The sequence below is a fragment of the Talpa occidentalis genome, unplaced genomic scaffold (genome assembly GCF_014898055.3).
Source record: "Talpa occidentalis isolate TD23 unplaced genomic scaffold, MPIMG_talOcc4v2.1 talOcc4.17, whole genome shotgun sequence".
Classification (NCBI taxonomy): Eukaryota; Metazoa; Chordata; class Mammalia; order Eulipotyphla; family Talpidae; genus Talpa; species Talpa occidentalis.
The window spans coordinates 10643501-10661607 of record NW_023601754.1 but is presented as its reverse complement, the minus strand read 5'-3'; the positions used below and the strand labels follow the sequence as shown (position 1 = coordinate 10661607).

At 46.7% G+C, this 18107-nt stretch overlaps 2 protein-coding genes across 2 annotated transcripts; both read left to right on the top strand.

Moving 5' to 3' along the window:
• The first annotated feature begins 263 nt into the window (after positions 1-263).
• On the top strand, positions 264-4067 carry LOC119250303 (Fanconi anemia group B protein-like). Its single transcript, XM_037518058.1, is given in 6 exon segments — positions 264-356; positions 754-941; positions 1170-2169; positions 2499-3005; positions 3008-3295; positions 3297-4067. Coding segments are annotated over 6 exon segments (2847 nt in total).
• Positions 4068-4721: 654 nt separating this feature from the next.
• Positions 4722-17724, top strand: MARVELD3 (MARVEL domain containing 3). The gene is made up of 3 exons (XM_037516076.2): positions 4722-5119; positions 6672-6796; positions 16169-17724. The coding sequence occupies exons 1-3, from the start codon at positions 4722-4724 to the stop codon at positions 16804-16806; spliced, it is 1161 nt and encodes a 386-aa protein (XP_037371973.1). The 3' UTR covers positions 16807-17724.
• The last annotated feature ends 383 nt before the right edge of the window (positions 17725-18107 follow it).

The following is an 18107-nucleotide window of genomic DNA, read 5'->3' as shown; positions in this document are numbered from 1 at the left end:
GTCCTGAGAGAGGGACAGACAGTGCAAATGAATATTTACTTAAAAATTTCCAGACCAAAAATAAAATGCATTTTTGGAACCAAAATTACAATAATTCAAAAAAGGAGAGGCCAATATGGGCCAGTCCTCAAAGGCATTCTGATTTATCATTTGCAGAGTAGCAAATGAGCCCCATGCTCAGAAACATAAGACAACTGAGATTATGCTCATGAATCCTGCAGGTCAGGAACTGCGAAAGGCCCACACTGGGAGGGCTGCTCACAATGGCAGGCACTGAGCATAGAGACTCAGAGCCTGGAGGCATCGCGGTGGCTGGGGTGGGGTTCAGGGTGGGCCCGTTCACTAACATCTGGCAGGTGAGTGATGCTGGCTGTTGGCTGGGGCCTTAGAGGGGTCAGAACACCTACTCGTGGCTTTTTCGTGCGACCTGGAACTCCTTCCGTGATTGTGGCTTGGGTCCAGGGTGAAACAAGCGCAGAAAGAGCCAGGTGGAAGCTGCATCGTCTTTAGGACCTGCCCCTGGAGTCACCTGGGGTCACTTCTGCCACATTCCATGCAGGGCCAGCTTCACCCGCGTGAGACTTGTGTTTGCAGAAACAGTTAAGTGTGCTTGATGGGAACCCCGGAAAGCGTCTCTTGGCTGGGTGGCTGGCCAGGTGGCTGGGTGGGTGGGTGAGCGAGGATACACCCCAGGAAGCAACCCCAAGCTTGAGTCACTTCAGAGTTTGCTTCCCTATGCCACGCACCTTGCAGGAGAGGATACTCCAGGGCAGATCGAGCGTGGCACATGGGCTTTGTCAGCGTCCCAAATACTCTTGGGAGCCTCCAGCCAGGCCCTCCCAGGACGCAGGACGAGGAGCGTGCAGGCGGGAGGCTTGGAGGCGGGGTCAGCGCGCCCGCGTGTGGCGTGGCGTCGAGAGCGTGACAGAGGCTGGACCCGGGTAAAACTCCGATGCATTGTAATATAGTAAAAATACAGGTAAAACTCTGATGCATTGTAATATAGAAGAGGAAAAGCTCATGTTAATTATGAAGAATGTTATAAATAACCCGCTTCCAAGTCTCCCCCATCTACACACAGCTGCAACGGGAGGTTTAAGCATCCACTGGAATCAGTTGCCTTCATAAAAGTGAACCAGCATTTTGACTTGACGTTGTGGAACGACCAGTAAACGAGCAATGCCAGCTGATGAACAAGAAAGTTTCTTGTGTTATAATGGGGAAGTTCTTGTTTTTCGACTGTTTAAAGGAAATCTTGCAGATGAAGGGCCTGCAGAAATACCCATATTACATATCAGGAGAATGGTATTTGACAGAGAAACAAGAGTATTTGTTCAGAAATCCACAGGATCCTTTAGTCTAAAGGAGGAAGACTCTCCTTCAAAAATTGTGTGTTGCAGCTGTGCATCTGATTTCAGAACTGGAATTAACTTCCCTTATATTGTGATACAAAGTACTGAAAAGAATATTTTTAAGCATTTTCTACTATTTCTTCACAGTACCAATAAATTTGAGAAATGTTTGAGTTTTAGGCTCAGCCATGAGTTGAAAGAGTTAAGGGTCCTGAAAGGCCCCTTCCTTTTATGGAGACATGTCGAAACATTCTACAGTATCTCTTCCAAAACTGGCAAAGTCATTACTATGTCTGTGAACTTGTCCTCTATTGAGTGGGCAGGAGAAACTGAAAATCTAGGTATCATTTTATTAGGACAAAAGGGATGTTATTTATCTGAGGAAGGATGGACCCAGTTTTCAAAATCAGATTTTGCAGTTCAGAATAGCAAATTTTGTGTATATGCTCTTGAAAATCAAGAAGTGTTAAGTGATTCATACATTATCCCCCCTGCTTATAGCAATGTTGTCACTTATGTGCATGTCTGTGCCACTGAAATGGTCAACAACCAGCTAAGAATGTGGCTGGTTGCCCTCACTCGAAAGAATCAACTGATTTCATTCCAAAATGGGACTCCTGAAAGTGTGTGCCAGCTTCCCTTTGGAGATCCTTGGGCGGTCCAACTTATGGATGGCGGTGGAGAACAAATCCTCTTTGTGGTATCCTTTAGGTCTAACGATGCTTGTGCTGTTTGGAATAAGAACTTTCAGGTTGCTGCCAAGTGGGAAAATACTAAGTCAGTACTGATAGATGACTTTATTGGAACTGGAACTGAACAGCTACTACTACTTTTTTTTTTTTTTTAATAGAGGCATGTTTGTTTGTTTATTTATTTATTTGTTTGTTTGTTTTTGTTTATACATGCACTGGGTACAGTCAGAAGCGCGGGAGGGTGAGAGAATTCACCAGAGCCAGAGCGGGGAGCAGAGCAGGCAGAAGGACCGAAGTACACTGCTGAGGGGAGCAGCGGGCGGCAGGAGAGGTCTGCGCACCATGTGGGACCCTCCTCCGGTGGCCGGGGAGCAGCCGGGGATCGAACCGGCGCCGCAGAGGCTGCGGGCAGCTTCGCAACCCAGCGCTCAACCGCTGCGCCACCGGGGAGGCCCAGCTACTACTACTTTTTAATGACTCTTTGAATTTAGATTGCCTGAGTTCATTTAAAATAACAGATTTTGGCAGCATAAACTATTCAAGTGAACCATTGGAATGCAACAAAAATGATTTATCTGAAGACACACAAAAGAATCGTTGTTTGATCATTCCACCTCTGGAAAGAAGAATGCAAGTTGGTTTGGCTTCTATTCAGGAATTACAGCAGCATCTCTTACTTAAGGAAAAAATGATTTCAAAATCTTGCAAAAGTTTAATCCATCTGGTTCATGGGAAAGATGATAATACTTCAAGTACAGAGGACTGTCTTGTTACACTTTGTGGTAAAGAGGAAAATCCTCTGCATACCTTTACTGAAAAGCCATCAGGCAGTTTTCAAGTCTCTGAACAGATACTGGAGAAGATATGGTATCGTGTAATGGATGATAAATTGATTGTTGGAGTGAAAACTTCATCTTTGCACCTATCTCTGAATCATGTGACTTTATCACTCTTATCAATCATGTGGTTCAAGCCGATTGCTCCAACTTTAATTTTGTGAAGTGTCAAAATAGGGTGATCAAGTTGAGGAGGGATTCCTCACTAGCAACACATTTAGTGCCATGTGAAATAGAATCCCAAGCAAAAAGAATCAGGTTGACTGTGGACACTGACTATGAGAAAAAGGAATGTTTTGTTACTAAACCACCATCTGAGGAAGATTCTGTACACCTAATTACTGCTGTAACATCTCTTCCACCCCTTTTAGCACTCAAGAATTTCGGTTGCATTGTGCTGCTACAAGTCAGGGAAGAGAGAAAATGATGACTCTTCTGAAGATGGTTATATTCAATGTAGCAGGATCTTCATAAGTCTAGAAGATCTTTCAAATGAGAAATACATAGTTACCTTTTCAAAGAAGAATCCTATAGAACACATGGAAGATCTCTTTGCATTTCTCACAGCCTTACGCAAAAGTTGTTTTCAAATCATATCACCCAGCTATGCCCTGAATTCAATGAAGGTGTGGCTCTTCGACCACATGGAATGTGCAGTGATTGAAGAATTTCCAGAAATTTGCTTTTGTAAAAGGCCAGGAAGTTTCTATGGGACAATTTTCAGTTGGCAACAAAAAACACCATTTGAAGGGATTTTAATGGTCTATTTCAGGAATCAAACAGTTTTATTCCAGTGCCTTCATAACCTGATCAGAGTTCTCCCTATAAATTGTGTCCTCAAAAAGCTAAAATCAGGAGTGGAAGATTTCCTGATTGATCATTCGGCATATACTTTGGAGAAAGAATTGGTTACCCTTGGTTCTCTTTCTTCTGCTTTAGTCAAGGCTGAAAACAACTTGGAGCGAAGGTCTGAAGCGAGCAAAGAACAGAGTAGTGGCGACGAGGCTGTATTATCAGACAGAGAGGAAAACATCCAGCCATACAGGGAAGAACTTCAGAGAGAAAAGAAGCAAACCTTGATGGTGAATCCAAAAGTGAGTGGTGCCCTTTACAGAGAAATAGCTTTGGAATTATCTGAGGTTCAGCTCAAATCAGACTCTACTGCACAGAAACTGATTGGTTTATAATTACAATCTCGATTTGATTATTTAAAAGAAATTTGCTTTTCCTCCCAGAGTATTTGGTTCCACTTATTTTCATTTTACATTACAGGCCTCCTTTATAAAAATAAAGATTAAGGCTTATTGTTTAAAAAAAAAACCAAAAACCAGGGCCTCCCTGGTGGCTCAAGGGTTAAGATGCAACCTATGAAGCTACTAACAAAAGCAGCAATCAAAGCAGCCTCTGCAGCACAAGCTCGATCCCCAGCCAGGGAGCTACCCCCATGGCACAGCAGACCTCTCCTGACTCGCCTGCTGCTCCCCTTAGCAGTGTATTTCAGTCAGTCCGCCTGTTCTGTTCCCCACTCTGTCTCTGGTGAATTCTCTCACCGCCCCCCCACCTCTGGCCTGTACCCCAGTTCCTGTATGCATAAATAAATAAATCTTTTAAAAAAAACAAACGCAAAAACTCTGGGGCGCCCGCAGCCCGGGTGGGGCACAGCTGCGCCCCCTGTCGGGGGACGCTCCCAGGTGCGCACCCTCGGGTCCGCGGCAGGGCCAGCGCGCTTGCGCGCAGGTGAGCGCCGCGCCCCGCCCCGCCCCTGGGCTTGGCCACCTGCCCGGGAAACTTGTGGATTGTTGCCCTCGGGTCGCTCCGGGGCGGGGACCCGGATCCCGACCATGGAAGATACGCCGGGGATTCGCGAGCCCCGGGCCCGGCCGCGAGAGCGGGACCCAGATCGGCACCCAGACCGGCACCCCCGCCGGGACCGAACCCGCCACCCCGAGCGGCCGCGGGACAGACCCGGGGAGCGGCGCCGGGAGAGAGACGGGGGCGGGCGGAGGGACGGGGGCCGGGCCGGGGGGAGGGACCGGGACCCCCGCCAGGACGCCCACGGGCTCGGAGACTACCGCGCCGAGGCGCCGAGAGTTTGGGAAGAATCCCGCCCCGGCCGGCCGCGGGGCGCACCCCGGAGGCCCACCTGGGACGCGGCCCCGCCCCCCTGGCCCGCGCCCTGGGACGCCCCGGGGCCGCCGCCCTCCAGGAAGGAAGAATCGGGGCGCCGCGCCCCGCAAAGGTGAGCTGAGGTTGCGGGGGCCCGGCGAGCTCGGCGCTGTCGAACCCCACCCCCCCACTTGTCCACTAAGTGGATTTAAAGGGAGACAGTGCCATTTGCTTGGAGGTGGCCTGGGAGGGAAGGCAAACCTCGCGCTGCCTCCACTTCTTGACCCGAACTCGATTAACAAAGCAGAAAGCACCCCCAATTCGCTGTTGCAACTGCGGGGCGCCGGGCAAGGAGGAAGAGAGGCTTCAGGACAGGAAAGGGAGGGGTAGGAAGAGCAGGTAGGTGGGGTTAACCTGAGCTCCTCCCCGACCCCGAGAGTCCCAGGACTGCCCCCTTGGGGCTTCTGACCCTCGTCCGGAGTTCCAATACCCCCCTCCTCACCCCCCAAGTCCCCTTCCTTGGAGGCGGGGCCTTAAAAAGTGCCTGACGAGAGTTAGCAGCGAATACATGACCCCTGCCAGGGGCAGGTACTTTTCCAAACACTGCTGGGAGCAGCTTTTGTGCAAATAACTAAATCCACCTAAAACTCCGCACTCCAGGACAGAGATTCCCTCCACAACCCCCGCCACCACCCCTACCCCCCCCGCACCCCCCCCCCGTGCCCCTCTCACCCCAATGCCCCACCCCTTTGTCAGTGAGGTTTTCTGGGTAGCTTCATTCAAATTCTGACTGCTCTAGACCCCACCCTCCTGAACCAACTTTGTCACTCCTGCTTTGCGGGACACAGAATTAGCATCTGGCCGCGGGAGGCGAAAGCTCCCAGCTGTTCTCAAAGGCTGAGCTGGAAGGGAAGGGACCCCACACCCTCCCCCAGGGAATTGGTCTCTCCCCATGGAACAGTCTATTTCATAAATATTATTGAATGCCCAGCTGGCGAGTCGGGCCGCAGAGGTGACAGGCTGCTCTGTGTTTGATACCCCCTCTCTTTGAGGAGTCAGGCTCCTTGCTGCTGTGGGGCTTGGAAGCGAAAGCTCTGTCTTCCTCCATGTTGTGTTCACACAGCGGGAAAGCAGGCTACTATCCTGAGTTTATGTTACATTATCTAAAACCAACTGACCAAACTATAACCAAGGGTGTGACCAGATACCGGATAATTGTTTCTTGGGTAAATCCACCTTTAGGCACTGTGGTCAGTGCACGCCCTGGGAGAACTCAGGGCTACATTTTAGGTTTCCTTGTCAGCCAGTGAAAGGAATACTTTTGCTGTTTTTACTCACAGCCAGCTGGCAGTTTGGAACCAAAGGGCAATTTGTTTGTCCTCCGAGTAACAAGCCTTACTCAGTGGACGGGGTGCAGGGCCAGGGGCTTCCGCGTTTTATGAACCAGATCTACTCTCGGTGTCCACAGTCTGTCTGCTCTTGGGATGTGGTTGGCCAACCGACTTGGGGCAAGTGTTTGGATGCTCTATGGGGCCACTGAGCCAGAGAATTCTCTGGAGGACGAAATGCTGTGACAAATTTCTGTTTTGCAGTCTTTTAAGGTTTGGGACTAGTGTGAGGTGTGCCTGGAGGTCATGTGGTTGAATATGAGGCCCCCTAATGGCCATGTCTGGTTTTGGTTCTAGTGAATTCACTGTGGGGAGATACCTGCCGCCGAATGCCTGGCCTGGAGAAGAAGTGGAATGTTACCAGTCAGAGGCTGAAGGACTCCTGGAATGCCATAAATGCAGATATTTGTGCACTGGCAGAGGTGAGCCATTTGGGAGAAACTTTGACCATTTACTGTCACTGGTGGTTCTGGAAGGGGTCTGAGCTGGTAAAGCAAAAATGCAAGCACACGTCCCTCTTGGTTTCCTAGAATTCTCATTTCTCTATCTACATGCGGTTCTCATTTTCCTTAAAAAAAGGGCGGGGGAGGAACTGAGAAGTCTGAAAGATGTGGCCAGATTTCTGTGCTTCTCTGCAAATGTGGCCTGAGGTTCCGCGAGGCCAGCAGCCAGTGGTTTAGGGCTGCAGGTAGAACTGGGCAGGTAGTGCTGAGCAGGTAGAACCAGAACTTTTGCCAGCTGATCCAGGGTTGGGTCAGAGGGAAAGCCCCCTGTAGGAGGCAGCACCACAGGACAGGCAATCTGATACTGAGACCCACAGTAAGACATTTTAAGCTAAGACCAAGTTTTCTCACGGGCACAGGGAAATGATACTGTACTACCCTACTATACACCAACTGCTATTCCATTTCATTAAGAACAAACAGAAACAAAAAACCACACTTGTTAAAATCTACCATTTGAAAAATACATCAATGATATCCTGTGTCAGCTCCCAAAGTGGTTTCCCAGCATTTCCCTCCTAGCATGAGTCCTGGCCTTACCAGCAATGAAGAAAATCTGGTTTGTCAGGGTGAGCCCTTATGACTCACATGATTGAGCGAGAAATTTTCCTGTGTGTGACTAAGGGGGGAAAGTTCTCCGCCTAAGGGAGAGAATTCAGGAAACTTGTACTTGAAAATGTAATTTAGGATTACAATGATGTACATGATGATAGGATTATAGACCTTTCATCCAGGGAGCCCGAGGAATCTGCATACAAGGGTCCTTACTGTAGCTTCTCTATGTTGGCACAACCTCATTACTTTTCATTGTCTTGACAACTCTTGAACCTCAGAGAGGTAGAGTAGATTCCCTAAAGTAACACAGCTCTTAAGTGGTAGAGCTGGAATTGAATCTTAAGAACCTGATTCAAAGGTCTGAAAGGTTTCTTTGCTTCACCTTTTTTCTTGATTAAAAAAAAAATAATAGGAATAAGCCAGAGGCTGGCTAACAGATTTCTCTGTAAAGGTGTATTTTCTTCTCAATTGATTTACTGAAAGGAGAGCGCAGAACTGGAGGCTTTTGACCAAAGCACATCTTGATGCAGCTTTGATTGCTTCTGGCTGTTTGGCTGTGTGCCTTGAGATTGCGTTTTTGAGTCACGACAGTGAAAGGATGGTTCAGCAGTCAGAAGCTAATAAATGAGAGCTTATAAAGAACTCGGGATGCCCAGAGCCCCACATAAACACACAATCTGGTGTGTTGAGAAGAAACAGGCATTAAACACTAGGAACTTAATCTCCCACAGGAAATGCATACCTGGATAAAGATGACTCAGAGATTTTCAGCTCCACGTTAGAGTAGATCTTTCGTGCTCTCTCTCCCTCATCAGTGAAAGGATGTCTTCCACTAGCAAACTGGCAGAAGTGGGAGGCAGCGGTAGCTCTCTCTAACTCCCTTGAGGGGCCCTGGAGTTCAGTGGAACACTGAGGATGAAAGAGATTTCAAATTCACTTTCACAGGCAAGTGCACTCAGATACTAGACTCTTTAGGGGACGAGGATGAAGATAAAAGCCAAGTACAAACACGCCATGTGCAGGGCAGACCACCAGGGAGTCCTGTGTGGACGGGCCTTGTTCATGGATTTTTTGGAAGGACCGGTGAGGAGTTATAGGTGCCCCAGAAAGAAGGTACCTCTCCTGCTCCCCTCCTAGGCACCCAAGTTTGCATTTGGTGCATTTTCCCCTCTCCCTTGTGTTCTTGCCCTCTCCTCTTAGGCTCTTAGCTTTCAATCAAAATGATGTTTGCTTTCCACTTGTGGCTCTAATCCTGAGCATCTTTAAAAGTTTAATAGTATTTTCACCCAGGAAAGCGGCCATCTCTAGCAGTGGAGCTTGTCTCTCACTCAGATAGAGATTCAGTCAAGAGGTTTTGTCTAGATTTAGCCTAGAGATTTAGTCTTGAGGTGGCGTCCCACTGACAATGGCATGGACTTATGATCATACTAAAAAGTTTCCTGATGGGCAGTGGTGGGATTTTTTTCTCTGCAGTGTACATTCTCAATCCCCTCTCTCTTGTATATGTGTATCTCAGACACTAATCCAGCACTTATTTGGATGGCGCTTATGTCAAGATTTCAAGCCGGGCTTCCCCGGTGGCGCAGGAGTTTGAGTGCTGTGCTGTGAAACTGTCCGCAGCCTCTGCAGCGCGGGTTCGATGCCCGGCTGGCCAGGGAGATACCCACATGGCGCAGCAGACCTCTCCTGCTTCGCCTGCTGCTCCCCTCAGCAGTGTCTTCAGTCTGTCTGCCTGTTCTGCTCCCCGCTCTGTCTCTGGTGATTCTCTCACCCTCCCGCGCCTCTGACTGTACTCCTGTTCTTGTATAAATAAATAAACCTTTTTTTTTAAAAAAAAAGAAATTTAAAATTAAAAAAAAAAAAAGATTTCAAATCATGGTTGACTCTAAGAATGTTGACTCATTAATAGTGAAGGATTTGCCGGTCAAAGAAAGACCTAAGATGAAGTACTGGTCTCGGGGGAGAGACTGTTCACTTGAAGAGCCTTGCAAAGGCTTGGAAGACATGGACAGGCACTGGTTCTTTATTTTTAAATACAGATACCACACTGGATGTCTCCCTCAGGCCTGAGGATTCCTGTCTAGTTCTATTAAAGCTAAAAACAGCAATAAGTGGCTGTGGGGCTTCTCTCTCCCCAATACTATATATTAAGAAACAGAGAGAATATGAGCGCTGGGTTGCGAAGCTGCCCGCGGCCTCTGCGGCGCCAGTTCGATCCCCGGCTGCTTCCCGGCCAAGGAACATCAGAGGCAGTGTACATTCTCTCACCCTCCCGCGCTTCTGACTGAATTATAAATAAATAAAAGACTGTCACTATAGAATATATTTGCTCCTTTGTAGTAAAACATCAGGAACAGCCTACCTTGGAATTATTTAAATTCACTATAGTAGTGTAGACAGCCTTTAAAAATATTTGATGATTAAAACAAGAAAAATATTTGATGATATATAAAAAAAGGTTCACACTGTATTCTTAAGTGAAGAAACAAGTTACATCATAGATAGAATAGGACCCCGTTCTTGACCAAAAGCAAATAACAGGGCCGTCCCTGGTGGCACAGGTGTTGAGCACTGGGCTGTGAAGCTGCCCGCAGCCTCTGCAGCGCTGGTTCAATCCCTGGCCACCAGCGAGGGTCCCACATGGCGCACAGACCTCTCCTGCTGCCCGCTGCTCCCCTCAGCAGTGTATTTCATCAGTCTGCCTGTTCTGCTCCCCGCTCTGGCTCTGGTGAATTCTCTCACCCTCCCACGCTTCTGATTGTACCCAGTGCTTATATGAATAAATAAATATTAAAAAAAAAAGTGCTAGCTAGCACATGAATTAATTTATTAAAAAAAACAAAACAAATAACAGCAAAAGGTATGCATACAGCACAGAAAAGTCCAGATGAAAAAATAATGGTCACCATGGGTATTTTTTAATTGATGGCATTTTAGCTAATTTTTACATTATGTTATTTTATTTATTTTTTTTAAAAGATTTATTTTATTTATTCATACAAGCACTGGGTACAGTCAGAAGCGCAGGAGGGTGAGAGAATTCACTAGAGCCAGAGGGGAGAGCAGAGCAGGCAGATTGATGAAGTACACTGCTGAGGGGAGCAGTGGGCGGCAGGAGAGGTCTGTGCGCCATGTGGGACCCTCGCCTGGCAGCCAGGGATTGAACCAGTGCTGCAGAGGCTGCGGGCAGCTTCGCAACCCAGCGCTCAACCGCTGCGCCACCGGGGAGGCCCCATTATGTTATTTTAAACCTTTGATAGTGTTACATTATAATTTAATAACTTGTTATTTCTTTATGATGACAAACAGTAATGCTATTTGCATGGAGTGGGGAATTATACTGTGTAAAGATAATATGAGAGAATACATGATTTCAAAGACAGAATGTGTAAATGCAACATAGCTTCATACATAGGTCAACTGGACCCAGGCACAAAATCTGGTTCTCCCCAAACCAGGGAGATACAGGCAGTCTGATCCCTGAGCTGGCTGACCAACTAGAACCGTTTCAACAAATACAATTTCCCTTCAGCTCAGAAGCACTGGCTTTATATTGTTCTAAACAGCAGCAGCCACACACAAAAGGGTACCTAGCTGCATGATCGTATTTACATGAAATTCTAGAAAAGCAAACCTAATTTCTAAAAGCACAAAATAGATCAGTGCTTGCCTGAGGTGGGAGAAGACTGACCACAGAGGGTTACCAGGAAACTTTCTGGGCAGATGAAAACCTTCTATATCTTGACTGTGATACAGACAAATGCACGGCACAGACACTGTCAAAACTCACCAAAGGTGTACACTTGATGTGGGCCATTGTGTTACACATCAATGAGGTTTTTAAGATTTTTTGTCTTAAGATTTTGAGGAAAGCTGCCAGTTTGGGTAGAGGAGCTAAAGCTCTTTCCTTGTCCAAGATAAGGCATCTAAGGACCCTGTAAGAATCCAGCCCTGGGAAAAACCCAGATTTGCTCTTTAGGGAAACTAATGAAAACGAAGTGAAACTTAAAACCTGCTTAATGAGTTAAAGTCTGAGAACAATAAAAAACCTTGTATGCTCCTTTAATCAGGAAGCCTTCTGGGTTTAATGAACTTAATCTTTTCCATTTCTAATACCTATAAATCACATTTTAATGTATGACTTACATGCTTTTTTCTAACTTCACTTATGTTCTATGTTATGATTTCCTTCCAACTTGGAGTCATCTCCTCTTTCAAAGTGAAGAGAGCTACACAACATACATCAAAATTTATTTGCAGGGAAGGGCTGGGATGGAGAAGTTTCTCGTCTTCCACAGCAGCCTTTCTTTCTGACTGGACTGATCTCTCCCACCATCTTCCTAGGGCAGGCTGCTGCGCTCTGCTGAGAGTTAATCCAAAGTACCTCTGACATCATTTCTGGAGACCACAGTTGCCTGCCACCATCTGCTGCTAATCTGCAGCTATGGTTACTCAGGCCTTCCCTGGGGCCGAATAAAGAGCCGCTGCAGCATGAGCTGCCACGGACAAGATAAACCTCCCTCCCACCAGCCTATGGGTCTAAGTGGTAACACGCCCTTCTTTTGCAGCATGCTGTCAAATGCTGGAACTGCTCCTCAACTTGCTGATCCTGGTCTGCAGCTCTGTATCTTACAGTTCCACGGGGGGCTACACGGGCATCACCAGCCTGGGGGGCATTTACTACTATCAGTATGGAGGGGCTTACAGTGGTTTCGATGGTGCTGACGGGGAGAAAGCCCAGCAGCTGGACGTCCAGTTCTATCAGCTAAAACTACCCACGGTCACTGCGGCAATGGCCTGCAGTGGCGCCCTCATGGCCTTCTGCTGCCTCCTCATCACCCTGGGTGTTCTTCGGGTCCCATGGCATTGTCCCTGGTGGCTGGTGGTTGAAAGCTTGTTGGATGTGCTCATTGCGGTTGCCTACATCCCAGCTCTATACTTCTATTTCCACCACGTGTCTGCAGCCTATGCCTCTCCCGTGTGTAAAGAGAGGGAGACTCTCTACCAGAACAAGGGGTACAGTGGCTTCAGCTGCACTTTCCATGGTGGAGATATAGGAGTTGGAATCTTTGCTGCCCCGGCCGTGGCTGTCTTTATTGTGGGTGCCGTGCTGGCCATCAAGGGCTACCAAAAGATCAGGAAGCTGAAAAAGAAGCCTGCAGAAATGTTAGTGTTTTAGGCTTTGGAAAACCTTCTGCAAAATGTTTGCAATGGATGCTCGGAAGCACTCCTCCTGTCATCAAACTTCTGGATGCTTGAAGAGCCACAGGCCAGCTTTGATTTGCTAGGCGCAGCTCCTGGTGGCACGAGCCGCATTCTTGGATGTCCTGAGCACCAATTCTGGCCTCCTCTCTTGGTGAGGTACTAAGCAAAAAAAATTTAACCCCAATACAAGAGCCTAAGACCCAGAAGGAAAAAGCATGTCCACCCGCAAAGGTCACTCCTTGGTTAAATAAAGAGAGAAAACTGAGCGAATTTGAAGAACCTTATCTTCAAAGTTCTTGAAAAGCCACCTAGCCATGAGATAACATTTCAGCCTAGAACTTTTCTAAATATAGCTGTCTTGAGATATGCCCCTGGAGTTTTTCTCAAGTCCTTCACTGCATTAATGGTCTGGATGGAGGGGCTGGGGAATCTCCTGAGACTGCTGTCAGATTAAAGTTGGAGGCAGGCATGGGCTGAGGAACGGGAGATCAGATTAATTCGCCGAGCTGCAAAGAAGCTATTCTACAAGCCCCTTACAATGGCCTTGAAAGCTCAATAAGTGTTTTGTACCTCTTCTAAATGTTCCATTGTATGAAGAATCAAGTCCGACATCTGGAATTCAGGATCCAACAGAACAAAAGAATGTAAAATCTTTCCCAACATAAGAATGCTGTTTTCAGCCAAGCAACTTCATGGGTTCTTATTGCATGTGCTTATTGGCACCATTAAATGTATCTTCAGTACAACTGAATGTGTTCTTTGTTTTATGTGGATCCAATAAAAATCCAAAGAAAAACTTTAATTTTGAGGTGATGGCTCTCTTTACATTTATAATATTATCCCGTAATGCGGGCAGTTAACTGCATTTAAAAGTTGAGTTTCATTTGTCTTTTGGAAAGGAAATACATAAATGCTTGTAGACATTAGACACCTTTCTGGTAAATAAGAAAGCATTAACTATATTTTCTTCTGGAGAGATTTTTTTTTTTTTCATTTTATGCATGGCTTGACTGCACAGGTACTATTTATTTTTAAAAATAAAAAATGAAAGATTTGATTTGCTATCCTCCATTTTCCACATATACAAAAAACAGAAGTAGCTGTATAATTAAGCAGAGTATTGAATGATCAGCTACATAACCAGCCTCATCCAGAAAGATGCTTTTCATAACAAAAATTTCTTGTGTTTCAGTCTCCACTTCTCTCTACAGAGCTATCTGCTGTCTTTCCTGAGACTGTTCTGCCTCACTGGAGTTGCCCTTCTGCTGTTGGTGTGTCTTTCTGTACTAACAGTAGGTTGGAAATACTTGCGCCTGTTTGATACTGAATGGTGAGCAGGTCAAGCCTGGCTGGGTTAGTAATAATATTCTGTGGCCACATTCCTTCAGCAGATGAGTAAAGGCCATTGTTCCTCTCGATTGTTCTAGTCAATGGGGGGAGCTGACAAGACAAGATCTAGATCCTTTTCAGCCTTGCTGATGTGCATGAATGATGGCTCCACTGTTCTGGCAGAATCTGTCCCAGAGGACAACGTTCCTGTTGCCCACCTGTTACCGTGCAGGGTGCTGCCTCCCTTTGGGGGTCAGACATTAACTATTATGTGCAGGAGAACCAAGGCAGAGAAAGGTGTTGTGTGGGGATTAGGTACGCCCTCCCCCAAATTGGAATGTCTGGGTTCAGGCTCTGATGCAGAGAGAGAGGGTAAAGCTCAGTGCAGAGCAGGCAGCTCTGGTCTGATGTTATTTTCATATTTAAATTAGAAGAATGTAGCTTCTCAACTGTCGGAGCCCTTGATGCCACGACCGGTGGACCTCCTAGGAATTCGTGTGGGCCCAGGAGATGGGATGAGCGAGCTCGGTGCTGTTGCCTAAGTATGCTGGAGATACTTAGCATACTTAGGCATGTATCTGAGCTGCCCAGCTGGTACTCCCCTCCCCACCCCCACTTTTGCACCCAGTGTGTGAGTTTCCCTGGTTTCTGGGAAACTACACTTTTCATCAGTCTGTCCCACTTCTTCTTAAATCTCTCACGAATCCCCTTCCATTTTATAAGTGTTACTGAGGGGCATCAGCATCCACTGGAACAATAGTTTGAGATTTTCCAAGTATTCCCATGTACTTGCTTTCTTGTGGGCTTCACTACCTCCCTGGGGGTGAAAGGGGATGGCGCAGGCTTTGGTTGTCAGTGTCTGCAGCTCAGTCCATGACCTGGCAGGGTCACAGGGCAGCAAAGAGTGGGATGTAAACCCGGGTTCCCACTCCAGTTCTCTCTGAACCCTGAGGAAAAGGACAGAGACCCCTTGTCTGAATTTCACCTCAGAAGAGACTGGGTCTCTTTCAGTGATGAATGAAAGCCAACAGCAGACCATCTCCATCACCTGTTGGCTCCTGCTACCCATGGCTAGACTAGTAAGAAAGCCCCCCAGTGAACAGATTCAGCAGATTCCAGTGGAATAGACCAGTGTGTTCACAATGGAGTCGCAGGCCACCTAACAAAGAATGTGGACACGGTGGGACGTGATCTGAGAGCCTCCCTGGGAGAGTAGTGAGAAAAGCAAGATGCAGAATGGTGTGTGTGGCATGCTTCCTTTTTGGCAGGGGGGAAGCAGGGGAAGAAGGGATGAAATGCAGATTTTATATGTTTTTTAGTCATTTTGACATTTTAAAAAGAATGTTGAATTTTGAAGTAGTTACAGACTCACAGATATTGCAAACATAGTAGAAAGAGACCCTGTGTACTCTTCACCCAGTTTTCCCCGATGGTGACATCTTGCACATCTGTGGTACAACAGCACAACCAGGAAACTGCAGTGCTTTTTGATTTCACTCGTTCTGCACGCACTGGTTTCTGAGCATGTGTGTGGGTCTATGCACTTTTATAACTTGTGTGCCCACTGCACATCCCAAGTGCTCCGCCTTCAGTCATCTCCACCCTGACCCTCTCCCTCTGCCCACTGCCTAGTCACAGATCTGTTCTCCATCTCTATAATTTTGTTATTTTGAAACAAAAAAACCGTGGAATCCTACTGGAATCCTTCTGAAACTGGATTTTTTCTTCTCACATCATAATTCCCCTGCGATCCATCCAAGGTACTGCACATGTCAACAGGCCCATTTTTTATTGCTGAGTAAGACATTCACCCACCAAATGATCTGGTCTTGATACAAGGTTGTTGAACTATTCACAGTTGGAAGACATTTGGTTGTTTCTGGCACTTGGCTACCACAAAGAAAGCTACATGAACATTTATGTTTTTGGGTAGAACTGTTTTCATTTCTTTAGGATGAATGCTTGGGAGGCTAGTTGCCAGATCAGATGGTAAGTGTATGTTTAGGTTTTCAAGAAATTGCCAAAAACTTTCCAGAGTAACATTTGATTTTCCCAAGATAGAAATCTTCAACCAACCAGCCAAGGATGATAATGTTCAATCTGACCCTAAAATCAGGTTACCAGGGTCTTTCTCTAGTTTGACCTAGAGAATTTTGTGGGTGAGTGACGTCAGTGTTAAATCCCGAATCTCTCTCCTCCTAGGTGTGGTACAGATAGTGGAGGTGATACTGAATGGGATGGTTCTTATGTGTATCGTGGCCTCCTACTTTGTCCTTGCTGGATTCAGTGCCAGCTTTACCAGCGGTGGCGGCTTTGGGAACAACTATTACTCACCATTTGAGGGCACGGAGCTGGAGCAGGTTCGGCAGCTGGACCAGAAGTACACGGTGCTCCGGGCCCCCCTGATATACGGCGGTGTGGCGGTTTCTCTGGGGCTGGGTGTCCTCACCATGGGTGTTTTACTCCAAGGAGCCAAGAGTCCCACCAGACTACCAAGCAAGTGGCTGCTCCTGGAGGTGGCTTTCAGCCTCCTGGCAGCAGTGGGCTACTGCATAGGCATTGGCTGTTACCTGCATGGAGCACTGCAGATCAATTCCACAGACACTTGCAAAGCCAGAGAGAGGCTCTATGCCCGCAAGGGTCTCACCTGGATGAACTGCCAGCTGGCGGGCACTGATGGAGCGGCGGCCACCTTTGCTTGTCTTCTGGTGATCATGTACAGTGCCAGCGTGGTGCTGGCCCTGCGGAGCTACAGAGAACAGAAGCATTACAAAGACAGCCAAGAACAGCACCAAAGTTACAGTGGTGCTCCAGAATACCTATGGTCTGGAACGCTCTGAGATTGTCTTCCGGGACTGAAATGTCAACCCATCTCCCTTGCTTCTCTCAAAATGATGGATCCTTTTAAATCACGTGAGACAAGTGGGTTTCACATACTTGATTTTTAAGTGTTCTCTCTGGTATGAAGGTACAGATGACTGATTTTTCCATCAGTCTTTGCTGGCTGGAGTTTGGGAAAAGTATCTCTGCTTTTGGTATAAAGAACAAAATCAGAAGTTTGGGAATGCCCTTAGAGGATTGCTTTTTTATCAAGTGGTAAAGCAATCATGATAATAGCTAAGTAGCCAGGGAGATTCTGAAAGATGAGAACTACTCATCAGGGGTGCAGACCCAGTGTTCTAGCAGAAACATCTTACCTGTCACACCTACTTAGTTGCCAAAAGAAGTATGTCATTGCCTCCTGTATTTGGTCCCATTAGTGTAATTTCAAAGCAGTTGTGTCTGAATTCTGAACGAGTCAATACATTCCCTTTCCTAGAGGGAAACTATTCTGTCCATTTGCAGTGGACTGTGACCAGGACATGGGTCCCCAGAGGCCTTTTTCCATTAGAGTGGGGAGGCTGGTTCCTGATCCACAGACACATGCTTAGCATACATGTTCCTCCCTGGGATTCCTGCAGGAGGGCAGAGAGAAAATGGTTTTTGCCAGCATTTGTAGTTAGTATTTTTCTTGTGGCAAGTCACACAATTGGAATTCACTTTCTTGTAATATTTTTTAAAAGGAGGCTTCCAGACAGGGCAAACTACAATTCATAAACTTCTTAAACATGTTACTCAAGTGATTTCAAAGACAAAGCAGTTAATTTTACGACTATGAAGGCTTAACTGAGGCGACTTCATTTCTGCATTCCCTGACAGGGCTTCAAAAGTAGACTGTAATCTCTCTAACCTTAATTATTTTTATAATGTAACAGATCATGAACACTGAATCTTAAAAATAAAGTTCTTTCAATAATTTTAACCTAAAGTTTTATAGCTGTTCTTGTACCTCGGGCAGCTCAAGAATGGCAAGTGGCTAACCCAACAGTTGTCATTTCATTGACTGCTCACTGTGCGCCAGGTCAGTACTAAGGAAGCACTTGTTTGCATCATCTTATTTAAGCTCACAGCTGACAAGCTACTATTATTTCCATTAACAACTGAAAAATCTGAGCCTTGGGGAGATCAAGTAACTTGTCTGAAGTCAACTCTTGCCTGAAGTAGTACAGGCTAAACTACACCCAACATGAATCACACAGGCACGTGTCCTCAATGACTAATGGCCTCTGGTGTGCCAGAGTTAATATCACACGAGGTACAG

Bases quoted from the DNA above. Each gene is read 5' to 3' on its own strand.
- MARVELD3 (XM_037516076.2), top strand. From the start codon at position 4,722: ATGGAAGATACGCCGGGGATTCGCGAGCCCCGGGCCCGGCCGCGAGAG. The intron at 5,120-6,671 runs GTGAGCTGAGGT...TTTTGGTTCTAG, and splicing joins GGGCGCCGCGCCCCGCAAAG to TGAATTCACTGTGGGGAGAT. The intron at 6,797-16,168 runs GTGAGCCATTTG...CTCTCCTCCTAG, and splicing joins ATATTTGTGCACTGGCAGAG to GTGTGGTACAGATAGTGGAG.